The sequence below is a fragment of the Dermacentor andersoni genome, chromosome 5, assembly GCF_023375885.2.
Source record: "Dermacentor andersoni chromosome 5, qqDerAnde1_hic_scaffold, whole genome shotgun sequence".
Taxonomy (NCBI): domain Eukaryota; kingdom Metazoa; phylum Arthropoda; class Arachnida; order Ixodida; family Ixodidae; genus Dermacentor; species Dermacentor andersoni.
The window spans coordinates 111,929,178-111,948,368 of NC_092818.1; the positions used below are offsets into that span (position 1 = coordinate 111,929,178).

General features: G+C 44.7%; 2 protein-coding genes across 4 annotated transcripts in view; both read right to left on the reverse strand.

Moving 5' to 3' along the window:
* LOC126532043 (uncharacterized) overlaps nt 1-1,775 on the reverse strand; it is a 74,638-nt gene extending 72,863 nt beyond the window's left edge. Inside the window, exon 1 of one of the 2 annotated variants that reach the window (XM_055070938.2) lies at nt 1,103-1,735. In XM_055070938.2, the coding sequence (XP_054926913.1) occupies nt 1,103-1,180 (78 nt within the window). In that variant the 5' untranslated portion in view covers nt 1,181-1,735. Of the gene's footprint in view, nt 1-1,102 lie in introns of both variants that reach the window. The other variant, XM_055070939.2, reaches the window with a different exon arrangement.
* A 133-nt stretch (nt 1,776-1,908) lies between these two features.
* Nucleotides 1,909-19,191, reverse strand: part of Sin3A (SIN3 transcription regulator family member A) — a 72,683-nt gene continuing 55,400 nt past the window's right edge. For both annotated transcript variants that reach the window (XM_055070936.2, XM_055070937.2), the window contains exons 17-20: nt 14,024-14,371; nt 11,562-11,737; nt 5,183-5,507; nt 1,909-2,558 (exon numbers count right to left, since the gene is read on the reverse strand). In XM_055070936.2, the coding sequence (XP_054926911.1) occupies nt 2,337-2,558; nt 5,183-5,507; nt 11,562-11,737; nt 14,024-14,371 (1,071 nt within the window). In that variant the 3' untranslated portion in view covers nt 1,909-2,336. The remainder of the gene's footprint in view (nt 2,559-5,182; nt 5,508-11,561; nt 11,738-14,023; nt 14,372-19,191) is intronic.

Here is a 19,191-nt window from a genome sequence, read left to right on the forward strand (position 1 = left end):
TCTGCAACCAGTAAAGGAAGGTGGCAAAAGGACAACAAAACAAACTTGAGATGAACTACTGGGGCTCGTCCCTTATTAAAACAAGATGCAAAACTTCTCTGATGCAGAAATGGCTGGATGCCAGAGACAAGATCCACAAAAGAAAGAGAGTTGTCTTGCTTAGCCTGGCAATACTTTATCATCAAGCAATGGGAATGAATACAAAGCAAAATGTTGCACACTTGCTGAAGGCTGGCAACATAATTAGGCTCGCATTTATAAGCTCCGAGACATTGCATTTGACCACAAGAAGCATTTATGTCACCCCATTGGAAAACTAGGCAGGGGATATTGTAGAGTGGCAGAAGCAACACAATGCACTTTCAAGCATTAAGTGAGGGCACGTCAAGCATGAAGGCTTACTCGAATAATGCATTCTTGAAGTAATATCTAAATCCAACACGTCTTGGCCATCCCATCCTACAGCATGCAGGTCACAAATGGGTTTATCAGTTGAATGCATTCGTATGCAACAAAAGTGAACACAAGGCCTCTTAAAAAGCGTACTTTGGATGTAGAATATCACAACAATACACTAGACAGCCAGCAACATTTTCGAACACTGATAGAGGCTGCCAATGGACTCGGGTAATCATTCAGTAGGGACTGCTTTTAGCTTCGAAATCGCATGGCGAAGCCGAGCACTGAGGTATGAACCAAGATGAGTCGTTTCAAAGTGGCTGCCGTCTTTCGAGAGAAAGTTTACGGCCCTACGCGGACATACGAAGTGGATTGCACGAACAAATAATGCAACGTGCAGCAACGACACGATCGCAACTTTCGCGATTGCAAACGCCATTTGAAGCCAGGTTACGATCTGGTGTGGGCTCTGTGAAGCCCTTAACGCGAGGCCGGTACTGTTGTAGCGAACGTATTTATTGGCAATTTCCTGCAACCAACAAACGCGGAGCAATCGCGTGCGAAATCGAACCGGTAAAATTGGCTCTTCAACCATTGTGGCCGCGTTCCACTCGCAAATCTCGCTTGCCCGTTACGCAAGAGTGTAATAAAAATGACAACCATTTGCGCAGTTTTACTGTCGAGAAATCACAAACCCACTTACCCTAGCAGGCCACGGCGGGTACCCGCGCACCTTGGCAAACACGCGATCTCCAACGTTGAATGACTGTTTCGCAGACATTCTGGCAAAGGTCTCACCGCCTCGACGAGCGTGTCCTCAAGAACGATCAATAACAATCTTGCGTAGAGACTAGCCGCTACTAAGGGCTCGTGCTTCGCACAAGTATGTAACCAAAAACACAGCGCGGCACTACCAGAACCGAGAGTGCGCGTAGTGCGCGGCTTTCGGCAGCAGCGACGACTCGTAGGCCTAAGCCCGCTAAAAACTGGCGAGCAACCGTGCAACTGACAATTGCTTGAAAGGGGAGGGGGGAGGCGACAAAAAGCCGGTGGCACATAATTTAAATTCGAAAATGCAACCTTGACTGGCACATCGTAAACAAAATTTGTCGCCTTTTTTTTTTTCTTTTGAAGTCAACTTTCCCGGTTGTTTTTATGCGGCGCTCGAGTGCGTCGGGGAAGAACGCGCCGCGCACGGCGTGCGCGCGCCATTACAGTTTCCCATGACGCAGCTTTGCAAATACATCCAATTACACCCGCTTATTCTTTTATCGCACGTATGAATATATTCTGCCGGCACATGTACACAAAGCGAACGTAATGTTTGGCCGGGCAATACTTAGTGCGCGCGGCTTCGCGCTCATGCACGTGTCGCGTTTTGCAAATTGCGTACAGCGCATAGCTTACCGCGGGACAAGCTGCGCAGAGGGTCGTCCGAACTGGAAGGAACTGATGGCTTTTCTACCACTTGTTCATGCGCATTGCTTTTCAGTGAAGAACAAGACACAGTTGACGTGATGAAATGTTATATTTATAGCTTCTTTCAAATTGAAAGTGACAATATAAATACTTTGTACACCATCCGTATTAAACAGTCACTTTCTATGGCTTGTTTATTTCAACACTGCAAAGAAACATTTTAATTGTCTTGAGGATCCAATGAGAAATTTACAAACATCCAACAGCACGTGAGCACCGTTGGTGTGATGAACATTGCAAGCCAGCTTGCAAGAGAAAGCCGAAGCGGCATAAAGAAAATGGCCACCCTCCCCTTCCACCTGCAAGGTGGCTTGCTTAGTGCGCAAGCATGATAATACACAGCTTCTTCAGGATGGTTTCTTGCTGGCGTTTTACAGCTTCTGTACACACACACCCCAAGGTCGCTGCATCAAATCCCCAATCCCAACCCACTGTACACTTTCTGCACCGGGCAGTCTTCACGAGCGGACAGAAGATGAAGTCCGGAAGCGTCGGAACGGGCGGTAGGGCGGCCGTGAGCAGTCCGGAAGTTGAATGCAGTTTGTTGTACATTCATAGCCGAGCCCCAGCAGCCAGTCCTCACATAACCTGTCCTGCTCGCTGTCCACATTCTTGTCCAGCCATCCCTGGTGCCACTTGCTGAAGCTGCGATGCATCCGCTGAGACACTTTCCGATGAGACTGCAGAAGCAAGGCACAAAGGGTCATCATTGATGCCTGGTTGAGGACGTGCCGTAGGAAGCTTATACGCGAGAACCAGAGCCCTGTGGTTTTCACCATAGGCCCTGGAATTATTTTCTTTAAACCCTTCCTGTGAAGTTTTAGAAGCACCAGTGTTGTGGACGAATTATTGTTGCAGCCAATGCAACTGCCTTTAAGAGATAAGGTGAATTTTATTGTAATTTAGCACCTAATCTGTGGCTTATAATTTAGTAACTGAAAGGCATTGTATTGTAAAGGAGCAAGGAAGCTTTTTAAGCAAATTTCATGTTCTCTGAACAGTTGTGGTTGGGTGCACATCAATGAAGATGGACGCTCAGTAGCTTTTTCTCCGAACTTCTTCACTCACTTATATCTACAATTTATCCAAACCTTTTCCACAGTAAGTGCATTCAAGGCGACTTAAAAATTACACTCCTCCTTTTCTCTTAGTGACTTCACAGGAGTGCTTTCCCCAGGGCTACTATGACATCAGGAAAATGTAACAGCAAGCATGCTGTTCCAATTTTTTTGGCCCTTACACTTCTTGCTGCTTCAACACTGCCAGAATAAGGATGAACCAACGAAAAAACATTTTGCAAACATTCTCAGCTGACACAACTATCACAATGCATGTGAGGCTTCCATAGAAGTGGTAGGAAATACATCCATGTCCTGTCAGTTAAATATTACAATACAGGGTCCAAAATATCTGAATATAGCCATGGCATCCAAATCTAGCTATTAACACGATGCAGCAGGCAAGTCTGTGCACCTGTTCAGAATGCACATTGGGAATAACTCAAGGGAGGTGAGAAACAAGGAACAAGCACTGAGCAACGCTTTTAGGTACCAGAAAGCTAGTGGCAGACATCGCCAAACTGCACAATAAATTTTGCACCTAACATGCAGCAGCACTAGATACTGTGACCACTTCAACCCAGTGTTTTTTGTTTTGTTTTGCTGTTGATGCAGACAAAGCACACTGCCAATTTAGTCTCGACGGCACATACAGAAGCCAAGTGGCCCACCCGGGCAGCCTCCTTATTTATAAACTACATTCTGATCACACATATTGTGCAGTCCTCAGTAAGTCAACACATCAATAATTTGTTCTGCTCCATTTATAGAAACATTGCTGTTGCCCTGACAAAGGCAAGCCCTCTCATTGAAAAAGTAGCTCCAGGCTAAGCCTTCCCTCTTTTGCATACTCTCATGTCTCCACGTTCCTAATGCTCCATTTGTGCATTGAATAAATCATGCTTCATAATGTGCAGTTTGCTAATCCTGTGAACACTAGAATGATTAATAATTAGAAACTGCTTGAAAAGTCAATTCAACTCACTTCTAGTACTATTAACCCTTTAATGACAGTACATATAAATACCATAAAACAATGTTTTCTGGTAAAATGCTGAGAACAAGCATGATCAACAAGAAAAACTATTTCGTGGAAGCTTTTTCAGGCATAAAACTGAAAGTGGGCTGCCCACAAAGCCAACTATGGCTTCGTTTAGAATTTGTACAGAGAGCTCTTGCCCTATGTGAACCATAGGTGTATATTTCATTTGTTTTACATCACACGCTTGGCACCATTGCAGCCAGGGATCTTCCATCATTTCAACTCCTCTGACCCGGCTATCAAAAGAAAGCGAGCCACTTGCCAAACACTTCATCACCCCGTGTTCCTGCTCTAAATCGAGAAATGACGCTTGCTTCAGTGTTGGCCAAAGACATTTAGCCAGAAACTTCATACCCAATACTGAAGTCCAGCAAACAAAATATTTTTTTTTTTATATGTTGCTTGGAGGCAACACTAGTCAACAAAAAGTTAATTTGGCCTCAAAAGCATAGTTTCCTACAAGAATTACTAGAGGGAACTCTGGCGCTAGTGTCCGGGAATTATGGGAAGTACATGGATTTGCCTAAACTTCGTCCTTTTGGCTTCAAACTGCATTGTGACTTTGTTAACTCGTCATTTTCAACAGTATATTGCGGAATAAATAATTAAATAAACATCATTAAAATTGCCCGACGGCAGGATTCGAACACAGGGACTCTAGCACAAAAGCCTGATATTGAAACCATTAAGCCACGGACGCACGTATCGACAAGCGAATGAAACGCCCTTATGAATTTATCGCGGGCATGCCAGTGCCTTGAGACGCTTGGCGCGTTTCGATTTGGCCACCTGGACAAGCTCAATCGTTGCAATTAATAGAAACTGTACGCGTTCCCGGCATCTTCTGCACTTCGAAGAGTATAGATTGCGCCGAAATATAAGACAATAATATTTACATAGCGTAAACAAGAACGTCTGAATCCACAAGCACGAAGATCTGACAAATCCATGTACTTCCCATCATTCCCATGGTAGGACAACGACTGCAGCGCCAGAGTTCCCTCTAGTAATTTTGTAGGAAACTATGCTCAAAAGGACCATTTGAACAGTCCTAATAATTAATCTTTGGCAGAGCTAGATACCTTTCAAGAGGCAGGTGACCTCAGAAACACACCATAAAAAGACTACAGGCTATATGCAAATCACAGAATTGTTAGTCCACAGGATTCATCTAGTCATTTATTTCCAAGTCTGCACTCCTTACCTGCTGTGCCCGACGCAATGCCCGCCGGTTGTAGATGTAACTTGAGCTGTTGACAACAAACACCATCTTGTACGAATTGAGGTTAAACTTGCACTGACTGTCCTCCACCAAGTCTGTTTTGCCTGCACCAGCAGACACCGATGACCCCAATGCAGCACCACCTACGGCTGCAGCGAAGGGCACCTCATCATTGGTGCTCTCATCGTTGGTGCAAGGACTCTTATTGCAGGTGCCATTATTGTTGCTGTTGCCATTAGTGCTAGAAGCCAACTTCTTGGCTTCGCTCTCTTGTTTTTTCACTTGCTGCCGGCGGGCTCGTACATTGCTGAAGAAAAAGGACAGAGAGAAAGAAAATGCGTAGTTTAACACCATGTGTGTGCTATGCTAAGCCAAGCAGTTAAAGTTAATATGGACACCAACTTTCAGAACCAAGCAATGAGGAGAGCAAGAGTGTAACAGAAGGCTACAAAAGCAAGTGTCATTGCAGATGCAGCTCAAAATTGCGATTAGGCTAGAATAGTACCCTTTGAAGAGCAAGCAAATGACCCTGACACAGCACAGATGAACATGCATATGTTGAACTTAAAAAGGCTGCACTACTACCTTCAGTACTGGGGCAAAGGAAATATTCTGTGTCCTACTACAGCTGATGCAATGTCCAAGTGAAAAACCCCAAGTATATTTTCTTGTTTCAGAGAATATAAAGCAACCATCATTGATGACAGACTGCTATTGATATATCTACTACTACTACTGATAAAACTACTGTCAATAAATTGCTGCAAATGTGTGACGCAAAAGAGCAAGAGCGGCACTAGCATCCAGATGAAACGAAGCAGCAGAGTCATCGCCATAGTCATCAGTGGAAACTATGCAGGAATGATAGTAACGCCGGGACACTTTGCGCCTATTTGTGCCTTTATGGCCCTTATTCTTACGCTTATAGTCACGCATAACTGCATAGTCACCATCCATGATCTCACCGACGGTTTCATCTGCAACGGTTGCGGCGAGCAGTAGTTTCATTTTACTCTTCAACCCCATAGTCATCATCCGCAATTGCAGTTTCGTTTGCAGAAGTTGCAGTGAGCAGTAATTTTTTGTTTGTTTGTTTTTATGCTATGCGGGTGCGAGGTCACAAACGCAGGGGAACTTGTTGAGGATGAGAGCGATCCTACCATGGCCCACGCACTGGTATTAAGCCCCCCTGGCTACATCACAACGAACGGGCACTCCGTTGCCAACCTGTGCGATCTGTTGCAGCTCACTGGCAGAAAAATAATCAGGATGCATGTACAGTAGTGAAAAGCATGCCTCGGATGAAGACGCAGGTCTTGTGCCGCAATTGCACTGCGAAGGAAGTCATGAGGCCTTTGTCGCTGCACACGCTATCGAGTCACAAGGTGATGAAAATCACAGCTTCCACACTGCTTTTGTGGAAAACAGAAAGAGGACTTGCTGATTCATTTAGCAAATAAAAGCGTGCTCGTGTAGTAAGGATTTGTTTATTGTTCTCTTGATGCTCTCGATATGCAACATTCGATTAACTCGAACTTTTCCCGAATTATCGGGCAAATTGAAAACACAAATTTGAGTGAGAAACAAATTTGTTGAGTTTGAGAGTCGGCGATGAAAGATACTTTTAATCAGTGTCAACGATATCTTCACATCGGCGATATGAAGTGAAGCCAGCCATGCTTTTGCGTCCAAGGCAATAAGCGTCACCCACAGTGCAACGACACTACCATGAAAGTGGTGGCAGCTCCAAGATTACACAACCTTCAGTACTCAATGTGCGGGAAGACAGTGCACAAGATGCAACATCTCGCCATGCCTACTCTTTGCACATGCAACAGATTACCTCTAAAAGAAAGGAGATGTGCACCAGCCTGACCCCCACACCCTCTCCTCCCCACTCATGTGCACATTTCATTGCATTACCATGCTCGGCTCCCCTCTTCCCTTCGCAGCGGCAGTGAAATTCCGTTTATTGAAACTGTGTATAAACCCCCTTCATTTTAGCATTGAGGTTCCAAATACATGGTGTTCTATAAACAAGAAGTTATAATGAGTGAAATACTTTAACATATAGAGATTTTCGTTATACAGTGAAATTCCAATAATTCAAAATTTCTCAATTCAAACTGCTGTATTGGTACGGACAAATTTTTATGTATTTGAATATAGAAAAACTCCCGCTAATTCAAACTCCAAAAACCGCGCAACTATTATTTAAAACAAAATTTCTCGATCACATGGACCACTTTTCAGACAAGCCCGATCCAAAGGCAAAGCTTCGATGCATTGCTAGCTACCGTAATGCGCCGTAAAATGACAAAGAACGCTCAGCCTCCTTTCAAATCTAGCTTTAAAAAAGCAGAAAGACCTTAGCGTTACCTATCAACGTAATGGGGATCCAATCAAGGGCAGGAGAGCATTGCTGCCCCCCCCCCCATTCGCACCTCTCTCCTAACGCGCACTTTATCACATTGCCGTAAATCAAGTAACATCCAACATTGGGCATATGGGAGGACCATCAAGCCACCATCCTTCTTGGCTCACCCTCACACGTTTTCCCTCGCACTCACAGCAAACAGCGCACAAGGAGCAATCTTATCGCACTTGGACTTTATACGGAACCTAAGCGTCTTTCAGCACACGTCGTCGTTTGCGTGCTGATGGAGGAAAATAAGACTTTCAATGCAAGCCCAGTAACGGTTTGGTTTTGTGCGCTCTACCACACAACTGATCAGGTGCTATATTTAAAGGAGCCCTGAATTACTTTTCATCAAAGTGGAGAAATGCATTTAAAGTTGAAACAGGCTATTTCAGAAATACCTTACCGCAAAAAGTACTTCAATGCGTTCAGCATAAACAGAATTATTGGCAATCAAACACTCGATGCTTCCCTCCTTCTTCAATGCCTTGCACTGCGAAGGCTAGCGGGGCATGCCCACAACCTACTGGACGTCACCATGGCGCACAGTTCAAATTTAATTTTGAATGTTAACATAGACACTAGTACTACCGATTTTGGCACCTACGATGCACCAAATGTAAGCCAAACGCAGCGGCCCTCAGCAAGCGGTAGTATGCTCAGCCAGTGGACTTGCCCCAGCAGCCCCTGCTGTGGCCACAGTATCTACGCTACGAAGCAGACCGCAGCTACATGCAACTGCCAAGCGCAGCGTTTGCTTTGTGCACGACAGGGCTTGAGTGAGTGCTTGCGCTCGCCACATCTAACTTGCGCATTTTGAAGCGCTATCTAACAGGCCTGCCAAAGCATCTAACCAGGAGTGGCCTGGGAGTCTGTGCGTGTGGGTAAATGTGCATATGGTCTGACCTTAAGTATCGCATGGTTCGAGGCTTGTTGAGCGTTCAAAACAAGTCGAAATTAGCGAGACCCGACGGCTATGACACCGATAAGCAGGGTGACTAGAGTTTTAATTCCTACGCAGGCGGCCGCAGCCGAGCATGAGCAGGCGATAGTCGGCTTATCCTGGAAGTATGTAATTATTACTGAAATTTGAAAGCAGGTTTCGCTTACGTCAGCCTGTTTATTAAACTTCGTCACTAAATACACACAGTAACAGTAGGAAGAAGCTCACTCATCCAAACACCCTTCTTGATTGATGTCAGGTATTGGCCAATAGCAGCCGAGTATGGAAATCCACTATATATTACAAAATAAAGTGTCCAGAAAAGACTGAGGAGCAGGCTTCCATCAAAAAGAGAGCGTTTGAGAGAAAGGTGACTTTGTGCTCCCCTTGAAAGCTCCACAAACTGCACCCGACTGGAAAACTTGGCTGAGATGTTAACAGCACAGCGACTATGTTTTTTCACGAAGCCTGAAGGGTGGTTCAGGACCCCTTTGGAGCGATTGTCCTTAGTTCGAATAAGTTTTGAATCCCCCTTGGGGTTAGAATTAACAAGATTCTACTGTATCAAAGTTTGCTATATCGAGGTTTAACTGTTTTTCCTTTATTATATCCAATACCATCGAATCTCATTAAATCGAACACACTTAATTTGAACTTCCGGTTTATTTGAACTGACACCGTGGGCACGTCAAAGTTATGTGTGTTCTAATGGGCGAAAATGCCTGGTAATTTGAAAGCGCAAGCTTTTGCAATGGCCAATTCGAACATACCGCACCCCGATATGTTCGCAGCAGCGTGCGAAATCTCGCGGCAGTGCCTCCGACCAGCATTGCACTTACCCTGCCATAGAGGAAAAGCTTAGGAGGGATCCCTCAACGCCGCACACGAAGGATCAAAAAAGCTTAGTGGAAGTTTCATCCTCCCTCATCTGGCAAGGTCGCCGTTTCTGCATCGCGCCGTAATGCCCCAGCCGCACTAGCGGCAAAACGCGCACCACGAGCGGAGGAAACCAATAAGAGTGGCGCCTACAGTGATGTACACGTGGGAAACTGGTGCCATGTGGACCCGCCTGACTGCTCTATTCGTACTCGCATCTGGAGCAGCCGGGCCGCTTGTTCCCCACTATCGTCTGCTCGCGTCAGCTCTCGCTCGCGCTCGTTTTGGTCTCGTCTGCACTTTTTTCTTACAAACCGAGACGTCCCGATGAAAAGGTTGTTGGAGACAGTGTGCCATATACAATTCTGTACGATAAAACAGACCCTGAATGCAAGGAGGCAAAGGCGACACCCAGTACCTCCTTCTCCTTGTCTGTTGAATGCGGCGACGCCACAGTAAAAGGGAGTGCATCAACATGATTATGATCAGTCGAAACGACTTCGTCATCTTGATAAGACATTACTTGCATTAGGAACGCTGGATGAAGAACAAACACAGCGGCAATCTGTCAGCAGACAGAGGACAAACCACGCGAGCACGCAGAGGGAAGCAGTGGTGGAGGCGCAGTCCAGCCTCGGCAACTCCACTGCTTCAGTGGCAGTCTTAGGTGGTAGAGGTAATTAGCGCCATCCATCAAGCTGGCAGGAAATCAAATCTGCTTTCCTCTTGCCCTTCCTCGCAACTACGCTCGCCTTGCCATCCTCTCAACTCTCTCATAACTCCCTCACCTTTAACGGCCTTCGCGCGCCTCTGTGCCGGAGCCAGCTTGCTCCTTGGAAGTTTCATTTTCTGCCATTATCAGGAAGCGAGTGTTGGCCGGTGTGGGCCGTTTGATGGTCCTCACTCACTGTGCGCTTGCGTGCCGCGAAATGTGCCGACCCTCCCCGTTCGTGCTACGTGCTATGGTGCACGAATACTTCAAGAACACTCTTAATTCGAACTTGTTTTAATTCGAACAAATTTTCAGGCCCTTACAAGTTCGAATTATCGAGATTCGACTGTATCTGGTACTAATACAGTCGAAACGCATGCATGTAATAATGGATGTAGCACAGTAAGTTAAGTACCCCTCGAAATTCCCATAGATTCATTGTGCAGTACCTATGAAAATGGATATAACGAAGTAATGGATATTACAAAGTAATTGTAGCTCCCCCTCTAAACTCATTCTAATGAGGTTTTACTGTTCATCCTGTTACATAATAACAAGGTTAGAGTGCACATAGCAGATGTAACGGCCACCCTGAGGACATAATTTTCACAATCTTATTTTGTAACATGTGATGCATGCATGACATGGTGTTTGGCGCACAAGCTAATCAAGGAAGTGCCAGATTTGGTTAAAGGCTTTAGGTTGACATCACTAACTGCTGAAGTTGATGGTGTCAACAAACCACACCAGCATGTCACATGAATAGAACATACGTCACCCGGCCCATGAAGTCACGTAAGCTTGCTATTGTCAGAATTACCAAAAGCATGCCTTTGGCCATTGATTCATTGGCCACCCTTGCACGTGCAAGTCACTACATGGTTTTTTCTTCTTTTTCAGGGTGGCAACTTATCAAAATCGTTACAAAATGTAGCTTCATGACTTTGAGCTGCCCACTTCTACAGCAATCAGGATGTGCCCATTGCATGAATGAAAGGGCCCTCTTGCTCCCTTTTTTTCACCTCTTTCTCAGTAAACTCCCCAGCCATAACTACTAGCTTTTCACTCCTGTTCATACACTTACTTGTCTCAACTGCACCACATCTGAAATAGAAACACGAAAACAGCTCAACTATTCAAGTTGATATTCCGAGCAAATGCAAGCGTAGTTTGATATATTTCAAAAGGCCACCCATCTCAATATAACCTACATGAACCTTCAGTGGATATTATATAACATGGTCGAATTCTCTATCTATGGTGCTAGGCTGACTTAAAAAAAGCGCACAGAGAGTGCTGGCAGATATGAAGTTCACAGGGAAATGGCTACTGTTATCCAAATTCTATATAAGCAGGTTCGACTGTGTCACATCAAATGTACCATTACGGGTGCACACCATTCACTTCTTACCGAGGAAGAAAGACTGGTTTTTTTGCCAGCTGGTCTCTCAGTTCGTCCGAGATGGAATCTTCACCCGCCACGTATTTGTCAACGTACTCTGACCATTTTTCTATCTCCACAGGATCTTCAGACATGTCGCTTTCTGTATCAATCAGCTCTATTGTAAGCTTGGTCTCCTTCTGGTACTGCAATGCAAACAGAAAACATTTGATCAACAGATGGCCACGAAAATTCTTGAGAATGAAAGAAAGAACAGGGCAGAGAAAGCAGATTACCACGAAAAACTTCATGCAATCAGCAGCACCACTGATTGACACCTTGTGTATTAGTAGCACATCGACTAAGAGGTAGTGAAAAGTACTTGAAGACCAAATGCAACGAAATTTAACTTTGCCTAGATTGACTATAAATGAGTAGTACCATCAAACCCGTTTATAATGAACTCAAGTTCTGTAATTTAAAAAGTGGATGTTATAACAGAAGTTTGTTACATATGGACTTGCCCTTAAACACACTAAAAAAAACTGCCCTGAAGCTGGCATCAGCAGTTGCCCCCCCAATTCGGCAATACTTTGGTCCAAAAACAATATTTTCTGAGTCATCTTTGTTCCTGGGGCATTCCTGCACCTAGCTGCAAATTTCCATTAGAAACTTCCATCTAAAGGACAAAATGTGGTGTTGTATAACTCTCGAAATGGTGCCCGTTCCTGATCACCTGTCATTTTGAAATGCAAGCACAGCCGCCATTTTTTATTCAAGAGCTTGTGAAATACTTTACTATAGCGGGACATGACTGTAGTCTGCACAAGAGAGTGAAACATTTAGACGGTCGACAAATCATAGATGTTCAGTTACAAATCATTGAAACAGGTGAAATGCACATGGTGCAGCAAGGACAATTGTGCGAGAACGAGAGTGACACCATCGTGGCATCTAATATAGCATCGGAAGTGCGCCGTGAAAATGCGTGACCTACTTCACGGCTTCCTAAACACGCATGCGGCAGTCACTCGCTCATCTTGAAGGGTGTATAATCATCACAGTTGGATTGGGGCAGGGGGTGCGCTACCATGTACCCAGTTTGATTGTGCTTCTGTGCTTTGGAACTTTGCGTGTGGCCTATTTTAACCGTGACCAGGTTCGAAGCTTTCATTTTAACATGGTGATTTCAAAAACAGTCGTTATATCTGGAAGCAGTTTCAATAGGCAACGTCAGAAAATCGTAAATGCACTGAAATATGGTCATTATAAACAATAAACAATATGTTGTTATACCTGGGATCGTTATAAGTGGGTTCGACTGTACATACTATTGAAGGCAATCTTGGCAAAGCTGCAGAGCTGGTAACTGCCTCTAAGGGAGGACACTGCTCTTTGTAGCCAAAATTGGACCAAATATCTTTTCATATTCCTTTGCATCAGGTTCGTGTACAGCATTTATTTTTGCTTGATTGTACTGCTGTACCACCTTAAGCACACATACTACACACACATGGAAGAAGCTATGGCAGCTACGCTCGAAATGCACACGAGGTGGCAGTTTTGAAATGCTGATGGCAGATTTAGGGTCCAACTCAATTCTAATGCGCATGCAATTTTTGAACCCATATTATTAAAAAAAAAAGTGTGCTTTAAATTTGAGTAAAAAGAGTACTAAAAACTACTCGCTAAAATGGAAAATCGATTGCATATTTGAAATCGGCACGTGAAAATACATAAATAATGCAAGTTTGATCAAAATACACCAATAATTATTTTTTTTTTATATTTCTTTAAGTGTCTTCCTTTACTAGCATTTAAATAGCACCTCAGCAGATAATGTGCGTCTGGTGATTAGACACTATGCAAATCCCAGACCGTGGCATCCAAGAATTTCAGTGCATCGTGGAAGCTACATGATCTCAAATATCGTGCCAAGGAGCTAGCTGGTTCTCAATGTTTCAGGTTCTGCATCATTTCTTTCCAGTTTTGCCATTCAAAAAAGAAAATTATATTTTTTGCAAGTTCTTTTGTAAAGCATCCTCACATATTTCTAACATATTTTGCACAAACAATGCTCTATATCTGTACTACATTGTTAAAATGAAACTAGACTTTTTACATGGCCCAAAATTTCATTGCAGCTTACATTTAGGATCTGCACCATCAGGTTCCCAATTAAGTGGGCTGCTGAACATGCATGATGGTAGCATATCCTACAGATACTCAATACAGTACTGACACAATTATACTGGCCTTATATGGCCATCTTATACTCTGTTTCATACATTTGTTATACATTTGTGATTCAGTGGTGGTACACTGTTGTGATATGAAGTATAGTTATTCGGCAGAAAGCATAGCAGACTCAAAACAACTGCCGAGAAATGCATCGAGTGAGACTTCAATGACAATCTTAAGAATGAAACAGAGCACAGAGGAGAGAAGCTTGGCTTCAGGCTCTGCAGCCTACAGACACAGGAGGCACCAACCAGCACAAGCTTGAAGCAGTTGTCGTTGACCAAGGCCTGCTCGGCTTTCTTCTGGTAGCTGGACTCGAGGTGCGCACGGTGTGCGGCGGTGGCACATGTGCCTCCTGCGCCTCCGGCCCGCTGCTCCTCCACAAAGAGCTCGGTGCAGCGCAGGCACGCCTCGTCGCACACGATGTGCTGCAGCTGCCGCACCGCATTCTGCACCACCTTGTCCAGCGTGAACACCGTGTAGGCGTGGATGCCAAACATCTCCCGCAGGGTGTCCTCATACTGCGTGCCGTCCATGTTGCCGTCCAGCAGGCTCTTGACCATGTCCAGGAACACTGGGTAGTAGTCCTCCACTTCCACCTGCACACATTTCTGCTTCTCAAACACAGCCCTGCTTTGCGTACTCTACCAGGTTACAGAGCACAGCAGTGCACAAGGTTCAACACAGCAACGCACAAGGACTTCCAAGGCACGAACAAATCTTAAAGTAAAGCACCATTACTGTTTAAAAAGCTTGAAAACAAAACACTTGATTCAATGACGATTGAACATTTCTAGGGATGTGAAACAAGGGGGAAAATGAAAAAAGAACTTGCCGAGCCTTATTCTTACAAATGACTACAAACAAAATGGCTCCCTACCAAACGCCGCCAAGTGGATTGAATTGGACTGACAGTAAACTGCATGAACCTTGTGGCCTAATATCCAAGAAAGTTCCACCGAAAATTAGGCAAACAAAAAAATTCACACATATACTTAAGCGCTAGGTGAAATTGAAGGACCTTCAAGGCCTTAGGGCACCTTACCAGGTCTGGCCATCTTGAGCCGACAAGTGCAGTGCATACAGTGCATGCTAACGATCATGTCTTCAAAGTATTACACCGCTGCGCGACAGGAAAACAACTTGAATTTCAAATCAAACGCCCTGTGTCCTCCTCCTCGTGGGTGCTGTGCTCCCAGCCGGTGAGTCGACGTCATTTGCACAAGTGTGCCTACGTAGTCTGCAGTGCTGAGATGTCACTCACAGTGACACGCGACTGAGAATCATTCAAGGCAACAGCAGTCCTTTGTTTTGATCTGTTGCTTCAGTAGACAAATTAAAGTTTAGAGAAATAATAAAACGTGCAAACCGAATGTCTGTGTGTCTTTGTTTTACGTTGTACCACAGCTAGAGAGATGCATGTGCAGACAACTACCTATGTCATTTTCTACTGTGTTCCAGTGTGCGATCTTGCTCTATGATCTGCTCGCGCCCACCTCAGTGTTTATGTGGTACTGACTTATACCACTAGTCTGGTGCCAGCAGTACAACAACACGGCGCATCGTAGTAGGGATCCATCAGCGAGCCAGCCTCGCTGACGTGCGCGCCACTGAGGGACCCAGCTCACAGAAGCAGCCAGACAACTCGAGTGTTGTCGTGCACAGCTCGCCAGGATCGTACACGGAGCAAGACTAAAGCACAACAGCTCGCGCACACAACCGTCACTGGAAACGTGCCGTGCAACGAAAACGCAAGGGGAAAAAGCAGGAAGAGGAGGAGGGCAGGAACCGTGATATGTACGTGACGCAATCCTCCAGCGCCAGTATGGGAGAACGAGAATGCAAGGAAGGAATTTTGCTTGCGTAGGCTAAATGGGACAAGAAGAGACGAGAGCATCACAGTGAAGCTTGCCTCCTGAAATCATGGGTTTGTGACACTTTAAATATTTATATCCCTGCTAATAATGAATCAATTTGAAAAATCCTTGCAGGAGAACTCTCCTCACAGGGCATGTAACAACTCCCGGTGTATCACCAAGATTTGATATGTGGCCTGGTGAGGGACCATTTAAAAATGGAATTTTTATATTCAAAGTTCTCAAGAGTTTCAAGGACTGCTGCAAGAACTGCTCAGCCCATGCCAATTAACCAGCAAGTTAACCAACACGGTGTCGAGTTGGGCTGAGTCAGGCCAACTGTATGAGGTAGGCTGACCCAGCCCGACCCGTTTGCAGTGTGCACATAAATGCGGATGGGTGGGGCCCGCCAGCGCCGAAGACTTGCGCGGGAACAATAGGAGGTCGCGATTTATGCACCGGCAGCGGGGATAGCATCAAGTCAAGGCCAAGGCAAGGAACTGTGCAGTGCAACCTCATTAAAGCGATAAGACCCACGAAATAGAGCTGTTGCAGACGTCAGCGGGAACCAGAGGCCCACTACAAATGCGTTGATGTCTCAGCTCTACGCCATGTGGCATCGTTGTCCAGACTTGTCAGAAGCGAGTTAATGTAAACGCAGTCACATCAGAATTTGTCGGCCCGATTTCTGACTCGAGCCGCTCACGTGGGGCTCATGTAAACCTGGCCTTTGTTGTGCTAGTCGTGCAGTGGCTGGTGTCGTCACTCATGAATGACACCGGCACAGTAGACAAAATACAAGGAAAGCCCACGAGGTCACCGTGCACAATATGTTGCGTTTTAGTGTGGTTTGCAGCAGTCTGGGTAGCAGAACGCAGAGCCTACTCGCCATGCTACGGTGGCTAGCCACGTCGCACAGGAAAACATACATAAGCACAAAGTGGCTAGCGTTGCTGTCAGCACTACTATGTTTAGCGAGCACACTTTGATTCTTGATGAGGTATATGTCTCACATCAAATATTTTGAATAATATTCTTATGGGAGGAGCGCTAATCTTAATAGCTACAAGCGTAATTAGAAGTTGCTTTCTTGCACTTGTACAAAAAATTTAAACTGCTGTGAGCGCCTCAGGTGGCTACATTTAAAATCTCTTTATTGGCCGTGTGATACGACCACAACTTCCTTGAAGTCGAACTCCTTAGGGAGTCTCGCACTCTCTTATCCTAAAGGAATTTGTGGGTGCCTGTGGGTGCCTGTGTGACACGGGTATAAGACGGCCCTCTAACATGCGATGTTAGTGGGCGTTTCGAGGTGGGTTAGAACAGCCTCTGGTTTGGGTTCTTATCAAACTACACCTACCTCAAAGTACAAACGACATATAACATTCTCGCAAGTCCAATCAAGTCCAATATGCAAGTGAGTAAAGTAACGATGAATGGCCACAAGAATTCAGTCATACTTGTACTTTTGAGTACAGGACACATTCTAGAGCAAATGTACTGGCACTATGTACAGTTTTTAAAACAATATAGTTATAAACAAAATAGGCCACTGCAATAGGTATGAACAGAAAGGTCACTTAGAGACCTCACATAATCAGTTTGTTAGGGCTCACATTTTCAATAAGCAAACACCAGTCACTACCACTGCTCTATTGGTTATCTTACAGGACAAGGAATAAGCTACTGTATTGTAATTTAAAGCTCTCAAACTTATTGGGTGGCATTGCCAATACCATTTGGTATGTCAGACAACTTAATCAGGCAGGGGGTGGATGTTACCGATAAAAAAATTAAAAAGATAAAGATGCACACTTTCCCATTTTACATAAAATTAAGACTTCAATGTACATTCCAAGTTAGAGACCTCTACCATGGCTACAAAGGTTGGTACTGCAGTTCACACACATCAGAATACAACATGGTGCTCAATTAGCTGTATGCTTTCGTGTAAGGGCAGCACCCCTAAATTTTACTTTAAATATCGCACCCCTAAATTTTAGCTTAAATATCTAAATCAATAATGCATGAGTGCATTTCGTCAGTCCCAGCAACGCACTACAGATGCAGTACACCAATGCGTATGGGTCTCTCTTTCAGTTGGTAATCACGGTTGATAATCTTTTGGCAGGAATGTTGTCAACTTTACCGTTGTAGCATCACAAAATTTGCTTAACCGCGTCCTCTGTTTTACATCTTTGCTCTTTCTGGCAGCACAGGCTTTTGTAAACCATGCACGTAAGGCTTTCCGCTCTTTGAGCATGCATTCAAGTTGGCGCCTGAAGACTGATTAAGCTTTTACGAGCGCAATACAGAAGCATTTTGGTATGAACATCCATTCTATGAATATCCATACAACCAGCATGCGAGAACCGATGCTCAGAAGCTATAGATTTGCTGGAATTGTCATCAACTCCATCAATACGTCAAATACGTGCAAACCGACGCAAATGCTGTGCCACATCTTTAGTGGACTGGGAGTGACACGTCGATCGACGACTGGGTTTCTATAGTATATGCCATGAATTGCGAGGGCATTTCAAGCCTCCGACGCCGTGATGGAGTGTGGGGGGAAGAGGGGGGAAGCGCATCAACTCAGCATCACTCTGGACTCGCAAAAACAGCAGACAATCACTCTACCACAGCCGCACAGTCACTGCTTGTGCTCTGCCATTCTCGTGTGATTTAGCAATTTTCACGCCACTCCTGTCAAACTCTAGAAAACAATCAAACATGTCTAATCAAGTCTATTAAATGAAAGGTGGACATCAATGACGATCAATAGCCTTGCGGGATACCTTTGATTAATCGTTCATCGATATTACCAACCCTAGCATTGATGAGTCATGCGGAAATGAACCTGACACATATTGACACAAATGTCAGTCTTGACACTTTGACGTGAAATCAATGCACTGAGATGAAATCGTGCCTAGATGTTGAACCCGGAAACTCTGCTGGGACATTTATGATGCAATAGTGTAAGAATTTCAGTTTTAGAGAAACAAATGTGTCGGGTTTTTCATAGCTCTGTGCACAATCAGCCTTTTTTTTTTTCAATTCATATTTTTTTTAGAAATAAAAAGCCCCGAATGAATTCAGTTTTTTCTCACGCCCCTCAAAATTTCATGAAATTTTACATCTCTATTGCCTACGTGTTTAATTAAGGAATACATACCATATCCAGTGACAATTGCCCTTTAAGACTTTTGGTATGCTTCCCCGCAATGCATTGCATATGCTTGACCCCGTAGCATTATTGTATTGTGGCGAAGCTGACCTTCGGGAATCAGCATTATGATTTATGCTATGCTTTCCGCACTTCGAAGCCATCGGTCAGGATCACAAAGATGGAGTCAGTGTCATTGCTGACAGCGGCAAATCCTTTCTATAAAACTAACGCCATCGAACAGCGAGAAGCTTGGCAGCAAATGTCTGAAGCAGCTAGACTTAGCGTTCCTGCAGTGGTGGCTGCCAGCTAATTCTGCGAGAGCGTCAGTTCGAGGCTGTGACATAATCCAAATAGCAGTGGCTTTGATTAATGCTGTTACGGACGTGCAGTC